General features: G+C 40.8%; 3 protein-coding genes across 6 annotated transcripts; all 3 read right to left on the bottom strand.

Annotated features, from left to right (window-relative positions):
* Positions 1-7: 7 nt before the first annotated feature.
* Positions 8-4,649, bottom strand: LOC113133474 (endoplasmic reticulum-Golgi intermediate compartment protein 2-like). Of its 2 annotated transcripts, XM_026312310.2 has the most exons (13): positions 3,974-4,649; positions 3,782-3,890; positions 3,634-3,680; positions 3,449-3,516; positions 3,264-3,304; positions 2,843-2,947; positions 2,649-2,741; positions 2,381-2,436; positions 2,154-2,252; positions 1,965-2,062; positions 1,707-1,869; positions 388-467; positions 8-279 (listed from the first exon to the last, which is right to left on the bottom strand). In XM_026312310.2, exons 1-13 carry the CDS (start codon positions 4,077-4,079, stop codon positions 214-216), a joined length of 1,131 nt encoding a protein of 376 aa, XP_026168095.1. In that variant the 5' UTR covers positions 4,080-4,649; the 3' UTR covers positions 8-213. The 2 variants fall into 2 exon arrangements, with proteins under 2 accessions (XP_026168095.1, XP_026168096.1); XM_026312311.2 differs by lacking the exon at positions 2,154-2,252.
* Positions 4,650-6,095: 1,446 nt separating this feature from the next.
* kxd1 (KxDL motif containing 1) lies at positions 6,096-7,597 on the bottom strand. Of its 3 annotated transcripts, none has more exons than XM_026312313.1 (5): positions 7,460-7,597; positions 7,184-7,306; positions 6,957-7,109; positions 6,807-6,853; positions 6,096-6,714 (listed from the first exon to the last, which is right to left on the bottom strand). In XM_026312313.1, the coding sequence occupies exons 2-5, from the start codon at positions 7,279-7,281 to the stop codon at positions 6,455-6,457; spliced, it is 558 nt and encodes a 185-aa protein (XP_026168098.1). In that variant the 5' UTR covers positions 7,282-7,306; positions 7,460-7,597; the 3' UTR covers positions 6,096-6,454. The 3 variants fall into 3 exon arrangements, with proteins under 3 accessions (XP_026168098.1, XP_026168100.1, XP_026168099.1); XM_026312315.1 differs by having other exon boundaries at positions 6,096-6,711; XM_026312314.1 differs by having other exon boundaries at positions 7,456-7,588.
* A 2,669-nt stretch (positions 7,598-10,266) lies between these two features.
* Positions 10,267-11,767, bottom strand: sinhcaf (SIN3-HDAC complex associated factor). The gene is made up of 5 exons (XM_026312312.1): positions 11,634-11,767; positions 11,464-11,563; positions 11,238-11,361; positions 10,939-11,089; positions 10,267-10,585 (listed from the first exon to the last, which is right to left on the bottom strand). Exons 1-5 carry the CDS (start codon positions 11,759-11,761, stop codon positions 10,267-10,269), a joined length of 822 nt encoding a protein of 273 aa, XP_026168097.1. The 5' UTR covers positions 11,762-11,767.
* Between the last annotated feature and the right edge of the window lie 2,903 nt (positions 11,768-14,670).

The raw sequence follows: 14,670 nt of genomic DNA, 5'->3' as shown, positions 1-14,670 counted from the left end.
ATGTACATTTCTTTTTCTGGTATTTATTTCAGTCCTTTCCAGGTGGATGAATCTTACACCTTCCCAATAATTTTTTAAAAAACTATTCACTAATTTCTAAACAAAGCAGGGGACACACTTTATAATAAAACAAACTGTAAACATTTTACCATCATCTCTAATGGGTTTGGCCAAGATGGCGAACTGTCATTTGGCTGCAGCTGAGTTGTTGTCTCATTGCTGAGTGTAACCGTCTGTATGAACCAGGGTTTCATTGTTTTCTCGTCCATTTTTATCGGCCTGATAAAAATAAAAAAATAAGGTGATGTGAAAACAAATGTTGACACTGGTGTTGTGGATTTCCAGATATGTTTTAATTCAAAGTGTCACTGTCCTGTATTCACTTACCTTAAGATTTCTGTAGATTCCCATTTGAAAACGGCAGCAAATTACATCAACCAAGAATCCCACCATACCATGCAGCATACCTGCAAGTAAGACAAAGATCCAACTTTTAGTGCTTTAAGTAACATAGCAGATTGCTTGTACATAAAAGCCTATCTTTTCCCAAGCTGCTTAACTATTTTTGAGGACTGAAGGTGGAGTCTGGGTCTTGGTTGTGGAGGTGAGCAAGAACCCTACTGTCACTCTAACAGAGTTGCAGAGACAGGAGAACTGACTGGAAGGACAACAATCAGTGGGGCCTTTATGCTTGAGCAGCAGAAGGGAAGACGACATGCAGTAAAAGGCAGATGACAGCCTGTTTGGAGTTTGCCAAATAATATTTAAAGGACTTGGAGGATGAGGGAAAAGACTCTCTGGTCTGATAAGAAAAAGTTGGACTCTTGGCCAGAAAACCACTACATCTGGGAAGCACCAGGCACTGCTCATCACCTGGTATGTTGGGAGATCCATGAAGAAATCCTGCTCCAGAGTGCAATGACCTGAGACTGGGGGTGATGATTCACATTTCAGCACAACAATGAGCTGAAGCACACAACCAAGACAACTCAGACATGGCCCAGTCAGACTTTAAGACCATAGAACATCTGAGACACTGAAAGATGCCACATACACTTCCTATCCAAACTGACAGAGAAACTTGAGCAGATCTGCCAGGAAAAATGAGATGGCGTGTCCAAAAGTCAGTGTGCTAAGACTTACCCACAGAACGGGTTAAAAATACTGAATTAATGATCTCAATACTTTTGTTAATGAGAAACGCTGTTTTTGGATGTTTTTTTAAATTTGCAAACACTTTCAAAAACATATTTTCACAATGTCATTATAGGTAAGTAATATGACAAAGGAAATATTGTTTCCACTTAAAATGAAAAACTACAACAGAAACTGTGCACAAAAGTGGAGGATCTGAACACTTCCTATAGCCACTGTAGGTTGCTGTACACTCTCTGACTCACATCCCAAATGTTAGAGCATCCCTGATGCTACCTCCAAAGATTTTTTCAAACCCACCCCTTTCCTGGCCCTACATTACCTAAAAAATGCTCACTGTGATGGGCTAATTATCTTTACCACATCTGAAGTCTCTGCAGCTTAATTTCTATAATGTAGTTTAATTAGTGAAGGCAAAAAGGCTGCTCAGAAATCAAGAAAGCAAGCCAAAGTTTAATTTCTGTATGCTCTAAACATATTCCCAGATTAATGCTAGTTACAGTATGTGATGTGTGTACTAGTGTGTGTGTTTGTGTGTATGAGTTCTGCACCTGTGGTTGAGAAAATGCCTCCAATGATGCCACAGAGTCTGACGAGAAACTGCCATAGAGGCATGTGCTGCTCAGTGACCTTGACCATCAGTGAGCTGATATCATATTTCATGAAGATGCCCGAGACTCCATGGCTGCCTGCAGCATGATTTATGACTCGTTCCTGTGAAAGAATAAAAAGAACACAAACATATTCACTATACTGACACTGTTACTTTACTATGCAATTATACAAATTAGTGTAGGATTTAAATCTACCCTTTCAGTGACTGAGTACTGGTGTGTGTCTGCCGAGACCTTGTAGGTGTTCAGTTTGGTTGGCACGATGGTGATGAAGTACTGAAACATGTGGTTAGCTGAAGGCAATCATCAAAAACACATTAGTGAGGGAAAAAAAAAAAAAAAAAAACATCAAAACTTTATGGACTTAAGTTTGACAACACATACAATCAGGAGCGATTTTCTCTGTGCCATCCAGAGGACTGATGATCCCAGGAAGTGCTTCACCAAACGACAGGTGATCAATCCGGTGAGAAAAGTTATAGGCTGTTAAATAATGCCAAATCATAACAATTATTACAGCAGCCCTAACGTTAATATCCAGTGGAAATATCATCACCACATGAAGTAGATGGATGAAGAACAAGGTTTTGTCAAGAGGATAGAAGACTCACCATCATGGCTGACTAGTGCAGCTAGATGGGCATGGCCTCTGGGATGTGGAATGGACCTGTGCAGGGATGAATAGGTCAGAGTTCAGCCCCTGATAAGTTCCTGCTCTGTGTCTTAACTCCTCAGTGATCCAAAAAGGTTCAAAATAACAAACTGAATACGGTCAAGTTGAATTCTCATGTTCCTGACAGATGCAAAATGTTTAATCTAGAGTATGCTGATGTATTGATATATTATCATGAGTGTGTTAAGAGTCATCTGGATACACACTTGCCAACAGTAATGTGGAAATTTCCCGCCACCTTGTTGACATACAGATGTCCATGTATCCTGCAGGCATTGAGGGAACTGGAGCGTTCCTCACTGTTGGTAAAATAAAATCATTTAATCACAATTCACAGTTTGGTGCAACATTTCCAAGTTTATCCTTGTTATCATATTTTCAAACTTCATGGACCATGTACCTTTGAACAGGTAGAGGAGGAAGATCTCCTTTTATTGCACTCTTGAAGAATACATCCTGCAGGGAATGTTCCACTCTCAGACGCTCCTGGATGTGCTGAAGAGTCCTGAAAAATCATAAAAACAAGCATTCACTTGGAATAAGACAAAACATTTTCACCAGATACACAACGTTTTTCTATCAATGTAAATAAGTAATCTGGGCTGCAACAATTAATATAGTAGATAGATTAGCTGACTGACAGGGAAGAATCAACTGAACTGTCATGATAATGAAAAACAAAGAAAAACAAAGACTCTGGTTTCAGCTTTTTTGTCCTATATTATATGATACTAAACTAAATATCTTTGAGTTTTTATTGGTTCAAAAACAAACTATGTAAATAGATCACCTATTATAGGTACAAGTTAACTGAATCTTACATGTGCCATATTCTTTGTTGTGGGGAGGGTTCAAAGTTGACCTAAGATGTAGGAAAAAAAAAACAAAAAAAAAAAACAACTGTCAGACAAACATGAAGACGCATTTCAACTGTAACATAGAGTTACATAAAAGTTTTACTTTTAACTACCGATTTAGTAAATTAATGGTAGAAACTCCTACTCACTGGTTCATATGTTAATCCATCAGATGAAACCATGGTTTCTGCCAGATCTAAGACATCTGCACCAATATCTGTATTCACCCATGTACAGGTATTTAAAATGCATCATAATACCTGTCTCCACAACACCTGAGTAAATGATGTTTTTTGTGTTTAAACACAAACTAATTCTACATTTTTGTACTTACACTGGCATCTCATTGCAACTGTAATATCCACATTTATCTTCAGTTTACTGTAAATGAAGACAGGGTGCAGTTAGGAAACTTCCCAAGCCAAGACAACACAACAGAAACACTTCTTAATTGCATGAGTTCACCTGTTCAACTCTCTCACCTGCTGAAGTCTTTGTCCACCTCGTACTCATAACTCACCCAGGTGTTTCTGTACACAAAGAACTCCAGGAAGGCAAGGACAGCCATGACACTAAAGGCCAGGACAGACACTAAAAAGAGCACCACAATGGGTCAGTGCAAAATTAAAGTGATGCGTCCACAGCTCCAGGTGTGTAATCTCAGAGCCACGTACCTGTCCCACCGCTAGCTGTCGCCTCCACATAGCTGTCGGGGACTTTGGGGAAAGCGTCCAACTCCTTCACCAGAGTCAGAGCCTTTTTCTTGTTCAGCCTCCTCATCTTCAGAGCAGCAACTGTGGAAATTCAGCGGAGTGCCTCATAAAGTGGATGTTTTCTACCTGGCACCTGTTTGACACCACGCCGTGGAGCAGGAACACTGACGCGTACGTCCGTGTACGCCTCAGCGCTGACGTCGACGAGCTAGCTGTTAGCGTTAGTTAGCTTAGCCGACTAAAACATGACTGGAGCTGTGAAGAGTGGATGTTGTTGTGCTGTCAGTTCATATGACAGGTGAGCTGCTGCTTCTCAAACTTATTAAACACAAATCCCGAAACGCTAATTATCGGGAAAGTGTTTTGAGAGATACTGTGTCCTTTGACCCCATTGTCTGAAAACTCACTGCATCCATTCGGACTTAGCGCCCTCTGGCGGTAGCTGCCTCTAACCGTTGGTACAGTATATTATCAAATGTTATATTAAAATACATAAAAAACATAATTTGTATATAATTTATGTTTATAAATATGAAAACATCATACGAGGGGAGCGTTGGTTGCCTTATATTTCGCGACGATTTCTGTTTCACGTTGAAAGAGTTGAACCGTCGAGCCGTGCGCGTTCACGAGCTGCACCCCGCCCTCACTGCTTCCGTTCTGCTCTGAGCGCAAACACCTTCATGCTCACCACACCAGTAGCTCGTACTACAACATTTCTGTAGAAAAGTGTTCCTGGGGCTTGCTTGCAGATGTTTTTGCTAATATTCAAGAATCAGAATCAGCTTAAATGGCTAAGTTTGTGCACACAAACAAAGAATTTGACTTCACTTTACTAAACTATGTACAAAAATAAATTATATGAAGGTAAAAAGAAAGCAAAGTATAAAATTAAATAGACTAGAAAATCTATGTATATATTTTTACATATACAATATATACTAATAATAGTGCAAGGATTTAACTGAGCAAGTATAACTGTGACAGTACAAATGCACAAATAAACATGTAATGTTATCACATGGTCATTTCTGCCACTCTGTGAGATCAGGAGTTCATGAGAGTGACAGCCTGGAGAAAGAAACTTGTCTGTCTGGGTGGTTTTGGCGTACAGTAGCACCTACCAGAGAAGAGTCTGAACATTTTGTGTGTAAGGTGCTTGTTCGCAATGAAAATGCACTCTCCCTTTTCAGTGACTGTAAACATGATGGTAAATAATACTGTCATGTATAAGAGGTGTGGTGCCACAGTACCTTTTCCATGATCTGGTAAATGCTTTAGATCTGGAACGTTCTATCAAATGTGTCAATATCATGGATGTAACATCTTTTTAATTGTCAGATGGATTGTTAAACCAAGCTAGAGACACATACAGTGTCTCTCTTCCCACTTCTTTTTCCCTTTTCCTCCTCTAGAAAGACAGTAGGCTAAATTAAGTATGTGATATAGAAGACAGGTATTTTCTGAGAATCTCACATTAACCTAAAGGTAAAATCCACTGTATGAATGAGTTTGTATTCTCCCACTGAATATGGACTTTACAATCAATGCAAACCCAAACACAGCTGTCTATTGACAAGAACAAGAATTGCTAACATTAGCAAGTCAGAATTTTTGACATTGGCACTGAATTAATGTCTGTTCCTAATGGCTCATACAGTATTTGACTGTGATATTATATCCAAGCTCTTTTCTGAATAATCAATTGGCAGGTGTGATTCCTTATGTCTGTGACTATGTGACATGTAGAATGTGCTTACAGTTGCTCATCACTATGTCTCTTATTTTCTATTAGATTTGTTTTTATCAACAAATTAAAATAATTTAAAAATAGGACAGAAATAAATGAATTTCCGTTTTAGGCTGGGCCTCTGTAATGGAAGAGGTAAAGTGTTAGATTAACTGCTGCTGAAAAGATTCAAAAATGACAAACATATTTTCTGGTTTAAACAACGGCCCATAAAACAGCAATGCTGCAGTATGATAATAAGGTTAATTGTACCACAATAACAGTAGTAACTCTCATAGACCCTGACTGCTATTATTCAGGCTGAGAACAATAACTTTATTCTGTGAAATGGCATCTCTTTAAATAAAAAAAAAAAGTTTATAATCATAAATGGTGCATGCTTTCGTGCTCAGGCTTCCTGACAGTACTACAGATATATTTACAGTGACGTACAATACAACTTATTATTTGCATGTTAGTGCTGTGCAGGCATAGTAAAAATAAGAATGCCAAACAGTCCATCCATCATCTTCACAGACAGTTGATTGCCACCAACATCACAGTTGTGATGCTCTGTCCAAACAGATTGTCTGGAAAAAGTCATCAACTGTAGAGCAACAGTCTGCAACACAGACACAAATACACAAAGTCATAAATAGCTGTAAAGTTAAAGCTCAGGTTTGGTGACTGAAATCACTTTCAAACTGTCCGCTCTATTCTACAGGTACAGAGTCTGGACCCTCGTCCTGCAGGACAGCAGTTTCTAGGAGGTCGGAGGTGGGAGTGTCAGGCGGTTCTTGAGAGATATCTTCAGAGCATCTGCTCACAGTGGGTGAGATCACATCTGGACTCGTGTCACATGACCCTGTGCTCTGCCCAGACGTGGCTGTTGTGATTGTTGTAGCAACACTGGGGGGAACTGGGTCAAACTCATCATCGTCGTCCTCCAAGATCGGCGACTCATGGACATCTGCTGACAAATACAGATACTTTAGACGCACATTTTCATTATGCTGAGGAAACTGTGGTTTTAAAATGATAAACAGTAAGAAAATGTTAACTCACTGCTAAAGGCTTCTGGGTATTGCTTAGCAATCTTTCCTTTTAGTGTCCTGGAGGAGCAAAAGCAACAAACAATTAGAGGTTTTGTGTGTGTACAGTATATGTATATATATATATATATATTTATATTTGAACTGGTGCAGATGTGTTTGCCTGATCCTCCTAAAGACACTGTCCAGATCTTTCTTCATCTCCACAAGGGTGCGGGTGTGCAGCAGGAAGCGCTCATTCATCTGCTGCAGCCGCACGTTAGATAGCCCGTTGAAGTTGATCAGCATTTCATTGGTTTTCTCAAAGCGGTCAAGCCTGTTTTCACAACCAGCACAGTTTTTAATGTGGTGACAGAAAAGCCACAGACTAAAGACAGTAACAAGACTCACATGTGTCTCTGAGCCTGGATGATGGCATTAACGTCTTCAGAGTTGACCATGCTCAGCATCCTGTTACAGAAGACTCCAGAAGCTGTAGACTCCTCCATGGTGAAGGTCAGGAGGAAAAACAACCTGCGAATACAAGCTTTTATTTACAAACATGTCCCTTCTCACAAAGATCAGCAACACTGAAATTACATTAAACTATTTCAATCACAATGTGTGATTCAATTCAGAGTTTAGCAGAAAAAGCGAAATAACAAGCGGAGCAACAACATCACCTGCCTGTTTGTTTTTTTAGTGGATGTTTACGCCCGACATCTGCAGCCAACAGCTTCACGGTTGATCCGACAGCTGGCTCTAAAACCAAAACAAAGCACTTCCGTATTTGTTTTTATTTCCGGTCACACGACGGTCGTTTCCGGTCCCTTTTTAATTTCCTCTTCCCTTTATTTAAAACTGCGCACATAACAAACGCACATCTTTAACAAATCTAATTTCGACATGTTATTGTTCTGCAGCAGAATGACAGCAATAATAATAAATGTGTCGATATTTCAAAATGCGTACATTTTAAAAACCCAAACGTGCATTTTAAAACGTCATTTAAACGAGCAGTAAAAAGAAGGAATGTATGTTTTTGGTTGCTTTTCTACTTGAATATACTTTTATTAGAATTAGGACTAAAAATGGTTTAACATTAAGTCAAAAACAGTAGTTTGTCATGCTTGGTTTTATGAATGTGAGGCATATTAAGATTTATAGCATCATCCAAAAACCATTTCCCCGAGGTGAAATGTTCAAATTGCGTCTTTCATCAGCGTCAATATATTTCAGTAATCTCACTGTGCTGCAGGTATTATGGATTTTACTTACTACTAAGTAGTAAGTAAAGTACTTACTACTTTACTACATGTGGGGACCTAATTATTTTCTCCATAATTCACATTAAACCTATTGTGTTGTGTATGAGTTACAATGGTTGGTTAACATATGTTGACCAAATTTCAAATGCATAAATATCAGAGGACAACAATATTACAGCAGTATTGAACTCTTGTTATTGGAATTACATACATTATCTATTCCTGCAGATGCTAAATGTTCCAAATTCACCTAGATGATATTGTGCAAGTCCAATGTATCTTGGATTACACCCACTCACCTCATAAAAATAAATTCATTAACTCCATACTTGCAGAAAACGCACAAAATTACTTTTATTAAGGGACAAGTAAAAAAAGTACATGATGTATAAAAAAATACAAAACCGCTTTATCTAACTTGAAAGCTAAGTAGATGCATAGCAACATTACATGCAAGTCTAGCGTTAAGTATCCTACTGTTCTGTAACATTTTTAAGCTACAGGCTAAACGGCAAAAATACAGTTTGGTTCTATGAATTGTTTCAGTCTACGTGATACAGATCCAAAGTGAAGATACAAAATAAGTCATGTTGCACAAAACTCAACTGATGATTAAATAAATACAAAACATTTCACAAATATTGACAACCAGTAATTCAAAGTAATGTTAACGAAAGCCTGCATGAGAATTACATTAGATTTTTGATGTACAAAACCATACTATGCATAAGCTGAAGATGAAAAATTATTCATAGTATTACACTACTAAGCGGGGATGCAGCGATACAAATAAATATGAAATAAATAAATAAAGAAACCCATAATAGCCTCATGCCCTTACCCAACCCCTTGTATGTACATAACACACCCTCTGCTCCCAACTACATCACATGTATGAAATTTCATATTAGTGTTTGTTTTTAGAAGACCATAAACATACATACAAATGACCTCGGACAAGCACACGTGTCCATAGAAAACCTGCATTGATTTGACATTGGGTGAATTTCAATGTGCTTTGGCTTTCGTTTGATAAATAAAGTAATATTAGGCTATATATCACAACACATTTGTGGTATATAAAGGCAATGGCATAGAATTTCAGCTTGTATAAAGACTTTTACCATATACTGACCCAGGAATGAGGGAAATCACTGATACTGATATTGCTGAATGACTATAGACCGATTGTGTGTTTTGCTGTTATATTGTGTGGTATTATGATGCAAAGACACTTCTATTCTTCATTTTCTTTTTTACATATAAAAATAAGTTAAAACTTCAGAGAAATTGATCCAAAGAAAAGAAAAGTAAGATTTACAGTTTATATAAGGCCATGCAATTTTAGTAGACTCATGCATCAGATCATTAGGTCTTTTGGATGAGTGGCTTGCCATTCATGCAAAATGCACTGTGTTACTGAGGCCACAAAAAGTATAGCTACTGTCTCGTTTTATTCCTTAATACCAATCCAGAATTAACACTAGCACTGTCTGTAACACATCATTAAGGCTGGTGTATTTGCTGTTGAAGCTGTGAATAGGCCTTATTCAAATGGGACGTAGTTGCACACACAATTGACACCAATTCAGTCTACAACACAGATTCTTTGATAGGAGTGGATGTCAGTGTGAACAGACACAAACACAAGGGCTGCTGTACAGGTCTGCGCTCTGTCAATATAAAGTGGCATTCATTCCAAAACAACATATCCACCATTTAAAAAAAAAAATAAGATATCTACTTTGACCAAAGAAAGCCAACCTAATCCCATTATATTGGCCATCTTAACATACAGTATATGCTTGTACACTATCTGCACTGAGAATGGGTTGAGCTGTGAAATGTTTCAAGTAGCACCTTTTTTCTGTAAGTAAGTGGATCTATTGCATTTTGGAATAAAACCTTTTAAATGTACCAGCAAACCAGAGCTCCAGCATTTCATCTAAAATAAATCACAAATGCCACAGATAATGGCCCATCATCAGGATGGCAAAAAAATATTAAATATAAAAAAAAAAAAATTAAAAAAAGAGTGGAAACACAAGAGTCCATAAATATCCATTTAAAGACAACAAACAAACCTCCAACATTATTATGGAGAAGACCAAAGGATTTTCAGCTGCTTTATGATTGAAGGCAATCTGAGGCAACTTATTTCTGCAAGTGCTTGGAAAAACAGCACCCCAGATTTCTTCAGAAATGTGTGCAAGGGAGATTTGGACTTTACCACCCTTCTTCTGCCGCCACCACCACCACACTCCTGGCTGGAGGCTCTGCATTTTGCTCACACATTGGTGTCTCCTTCGTTTCCTCCTCAATCTGGGATTTTTTCCCACTGACACCCACTCCCACTTGGCCCTCCTCCACCTCCACTTCCACTTCCACCTCTTCCTCCTCATCCTCTTCTTCGTCGTCATCTTCCTCCTCCTCTTGTTGCTGCTGCTGACGTTGTTTGTTGCGGCAGCATGGCTTAAACAAATGAGGGTCAATGAGCACCTCCCCAAAGCGCCCTTTGTAGATTATTCCACAGCATACCTTTTGCCTAGGCAGAAGATGACATATACATAGTGTAGGGAGCATCACCAAAATATCTGACAAAAACATAAGTGTGAATTTTCTCTAATGCATACTTGTTATAAAGATCCAGGATATAGGAAATGGAGTCATACAAAATAACGTAGTCAACTATCAAATCTCCACAAACTTTTTAAATACAAGTGAATGAAAACCAGCATCAGTAATATTAGAATAATACCATGGAGACAGCAGGCTCCTTTTATTGCTACTGCAAACTGGGTTCTATTTAAACACTCTGGTGGAAGATGTCACTGAACTATGAACTGAGTTGTCCCACCCAAACAGATGAAACTGCTATTGCTTCACCGCGTGACTGACCTTTTCCAGTAGGTGAGGTCCAGGAAGGAGAAGACAGGAGAGCGGCTGGATCCTCGGCTGAGTTCAGTGTCAGAACCGTCATCTGAGAGGTTGCTATAGCTGGGAGACTGAGCTGGAGATGCACTGGAGGTGGTGCTGTGAGCATCTGAATCTGGGGGGTAGAGCAGAGCACCAGAAGTGAAAAGATGACTACACAAGTGGTGTGTGATGACTTTAGGCAACAAATGGGCGAGCATCATTAATCATAAAGCTGTGCCAGAAAAAAAACAAAAAACAAAAAAAAAAAAACAAAAACTCACTGTTTCTTTTAAGTTCTTTCTGCAGCCTGCTGATCTGGCTCGGGCGGGCTTTCTTGGAGATGGACTTTATCTTCTTGGGCCTGGAAGTTAACTTCAGGCTGGGGCCTCCCCTGGCATCCACCACCTGTATGGAGATATTGAAAGATTTAAAACTGTAAGTCAATTTGTATAATTCAAGTGTTATATTAAAGAAACAGCTCAACATAATATCAGTACTGTGACTCACATGGTTCCAGTTCTTCTTGGTTCCCACAGGAAGCTTTTTCCATCGTTTCACCAGAAGCACACAGGCGTTGCAGATATCTCCAGATCGCGTTTCACTCAATCTGCAAGACAATTACAGTAAGTCCGTGCGTAAAGGCGGATGTCTCTCCAAACTCCACGTGTGTTTCTTACCCGAAACAGCTCCTGAAGTCTTTCTCGTACCGCTTGCTGTCCGTAAAACGAGAGCTGGACGACTTTGCGCGGCAGATGCAGCAGCCGTCCAGACTCCGGTACATTTTCGGCTTATGAAAGCCAAACATCTACATGAAAAACATGGAAAGATTTCAATATGAACATCTCATCATGTGTTTGGCTGCAGCACACCTGCAAGCCGTGCATTGGGGTTGAGAGCAGAGAAGGTATTTTATTTATTTTATTGTACCACTTCAGACTGTCCACATGTAAATTATTTTTTAAAAATGACTTGTCAGGACAAAAAGCAGCAAAACATCAGGGGAAAGCGATGATTTTGTTGGAGCATCTCTTCACTCTCCACATGGGGGGGGGGGGGGGGGAAGAAGTAGGTCAACAGTCAGACAGCGTGTCAGACAGATCATGTCACCATGCTGCGCTACAGGATGCGCGCTTCATTTCGGAAACTCAAAATATAATATCAGACCGCGCTCAGTCCGAGCCTCCAGGCTGCAGAACGCACATTAACAACATACAAAACGGTTCCACTGGCAGAGAAAGGCGAGAATATGAATCTGTAGAAAACACATCACTGAGTGCAAAGAGCGCACAGATTAGGCAAAGGAATTATGATTTACGTTGTTGAGCAAAATTTAATCTCTACAGCACATGTACACCCGAACTGCGGCAAAACTGTGAGCCGCGCCCCCCCCCCCCCCACGCTGGTGTTTTCCCCCCTTGCCATCAGTCCTGGGGTCTACTGACAGTGCGGAGACACAGCACGGAGAGCAGGAAAAAGCAAACACCTCTCACTTTGCTGCTTCCATCTGATACCTCTTAGAGAAGGCGTCCTTGGAAATGTAAAACATTACGCTACAGACTGTCTGGTTGACAAAACACTGGGTGAGAATGAAAATAAATAAATCACACGCACACATTTTCAGATGTGAAAACTCTGTGTTAAAAAAAAAAAATTATGAACACCCTGTGTTTTTATTAAAATGCATCATGTAGCAACAATATTATTATGATGTTCAAAGTAAAACTACGACTAGATTTTAATGTAAAAACTTTAAGTTATTGTTCTACAACACAGAGGTCAAAGTTACTGCTCAGTTACATGAAAACGCATTTCATCTGTCTATGCACCGATGGCACAGAGGTCACAATAACATGAGGACCTTCATTAAAAACCAAACCAACACACCTATGAAATAATAAACTAGTTAAACAATCCGTTTAAATCAGTATTTTTTAGGTTTTATTATGTAAAAAATGCTCGACGCATACATTCTGGAGCATGTTGCAAGGCCGACCAGTTTTTCACCTCCGAGTGTCTCATCTGTAACCTGCAGACGATCTCTGCAGCAGATTACAGTACGTGACGCAACGCAACATGGCAACACACTTCAAAGGCGGAGGCAGAGCGGAGAAGGGGGTGTGATGCGATTTTCCGCAAAAACTGTGATATTTAAAGTAAACTGTAAAAATCCTCCCCAAAGCGGGCGTCACTTGCACGAATAATAGCTGCGCTTCTTCAAAATAAGCGGAGACAACGAGCAAAGCGCTTTTATTTATCGAGAGAAAAGTGCAAGTCGCCAATTTCACCGCCCACTCCAGCGAGGAAGCATGGCATGCCACACGACCTGCTTCATGCGCACCCATTTTATGATGACCGTTCTCTGCTCGACCATGCCCCCCCCCCTCCCCGAAAAAAAAAACAAAAAAAAAAACAAAATTAACTTTGAGTAGTGAGATAAACTGAAGCAAACCCATTTCCAAAGCGGCGCATTTCCTTTTCAGCCTAAAAAGCAAAGCTGCTCGCACACAATCGCGTAATTTGATCTTTACTCTTTGTTATTCCAGAGCCGCGTCACTGCAACAGTCCACCTTCAGCTGCATGTGCACGGAGTTCAAACACACGCCTTTCTCAAACTCGCCGTTTTGTCGGGTGAAGTACATTTTCACGGCGGCTAGGGTGTCGTAAGGCGGCCATAGCGACTTTTATGGTTGCGGTAGATGTTTTTGTTGACAGCAGCGCCCGCGTGCTAAAACGCATCCTTGCTCCGGGTGGGCGTGAGACCGTCAACTTGGATTATTTAGCAGGCGCAAACGCTTAGTCGCCCACTGCGGCCACGATACGGACACCGGTGGGTTTTAGAAGTGAGTGTTTACGAGCGAAACGCACACACTTTGGTCCGACGGAGGAGCCGTGACGGGACCGCTTTGCTCCAACAAGCCCAAAGCATCGAAGCTGCCAGACTCGGCGCACCACGCTGCCCGTTCTGACGCTATTGAGCACATCTTTGCGCGTATCCCGCATTCCTTGCACTTTGCTCGGCTACTTTACGGCTTTGGACGGCGACCTGGTCGTCACGCTGCCCAGCCAGGTGGTCCCGCAGCAGGCCCCAGAAAGACCAATTGTTCTGAGACAAGTCGAAGCGTGTTTTGAATTACGCACCCGAGAGCTCAGCTAAGACTTTAGTATCCCCTCCCCAAAGTGTCACAGCGACAAAAAGCCACTGCGGTAGTTACCTTGCTGCGAGCTGCGTGAAGCTGATACAAAGTGCAGGTCCTTGGAGCGCGTCGTTACGATGGGACTATTATGAAAATCAACCCGCATCAGGAACCCGCTCTCTTGTTGACGCTTGTGGACGGGACTGAGAGAGTTGTGGACACAGCGCGCATGCGTCGTATCCACGCCTCCATTTCAGAACAGAGCAGGAGCCTTTTTTCTTTTTCTTCAATCAAGACATTTACATAAACGACGTATGACGCGTCCGTGCGTCCGCGCTCTACAGGCCTTATAAGGCCGTGAGCATTGCGCGGGAACAGGGGGCTCGGCCCCGGTTGCTATGGCACATTGGAGAATGTAAGCAGAGGGGCGGGGCCTGTGGTTTTACTACGCAGCGCCAGATGGCCAGTCTGGTGGCCGTCGGTGTTTGGGGGACTCGGCGTCTAGCGCAGACATACATGGGCTTTGTTGGTTTCAATTGCGTGACAACAAACATGATTGTCGCAGTGGTAAATAAAAGGT

Source organism: Mastacembelus armatus, chromosome 6, assembly GCF_900324485.2.
Source record: "Mastacembelus armatus chromosome 6, fMasArm1.2, whole genome shotgun sequence".
Lineage (NCBI taxonomy): Eukaryota > Metazoa > Chordata > Actinopteri > Synbranchiformes > Mastacembelidae > Mastacembelus > Mastacembelus armatus.
The sequence above is the reverse complement of the archived record's forward strand: the minus strand, read 5'-3'. Positions and strand labels throughout refer to the sequence as shown.

What these genes read in the sequence shown, in the direction of transcription:
- sinhcaf (XM_026312312.1), bottom strand. Translation starts at nt 11,761, where the DNA reads ATGTTTGGCTTTCATAAGCCGAAAATGTACCGGAGTCTGGACGGCTGC. An exon ending in GACTTCAGGAGCTGTTTCGG is followed by an intron (nt 11,564 to 11,633) that starts GTAAGAAACACA and finishes ATTGTCTTGCAG; the next exon opens with ATTGAGTGAAACGCGATCTG. An exon ending in GAAAGAACTTAAAAGAAACA is followed by an intron (nt 11,090 to 11,237) that starts GTGAGTTTTTGT and finishes TCTACCCCCCAG; the next exon opens with ATTCAGATGCTCACAGCACC.
- kxd1 (XM_026312313.1), bottom strand. Translation starts at nt 7,281, where the DNA reads ATGGAGGAGTCTACAGCTTCTGGAGTCTTCTGTAACAGGATGCTGAGC. An exon ending in ATCCAGGCTCAGAGACACAT is followed by an intron (nt 7,110 to 7,183) that starts GTGAGTCTTGTT and finishes TTGTGAAAACAG; the next exon opens with GCTTGACCGCTTTGAGAAAA. An exon ending in AGTGTCTTTAGGAGGATCAG is followed by an intron (nt 6,854 to 6,956) that starts GCAAACACATCT and finishes TTGCTCCTCCAG; the next exon opens with GACACTAAAAGGAAAGATTG.
- LOC113133474 (XM_026312310.2), bottom strand. Translation starts at nt 4,079, where the DNA reads ATGAGGAGGCTGAACAAGAAAAAGGCTCTGACTCTGGTGAAGGAGTTG. An exon ending in GACAGCTAGCGGTGGGACAG is followed by an intron (nt 3,891 to 3,973) that starts GTACGTGGCTCT and finishes TGCTCTTTTTAG; the next exon opens with TGTCTGTCCTGGCCTTTAGT. An exon ending in AGTACTCAGTCACTGAAAGG is followed by an intron (nt 1,870 to 1,964) that starts GTAGATTTAAAT and finishes ATTCTTTCACAG; the next exon opens with GAACGAGTCATAAATCATGC.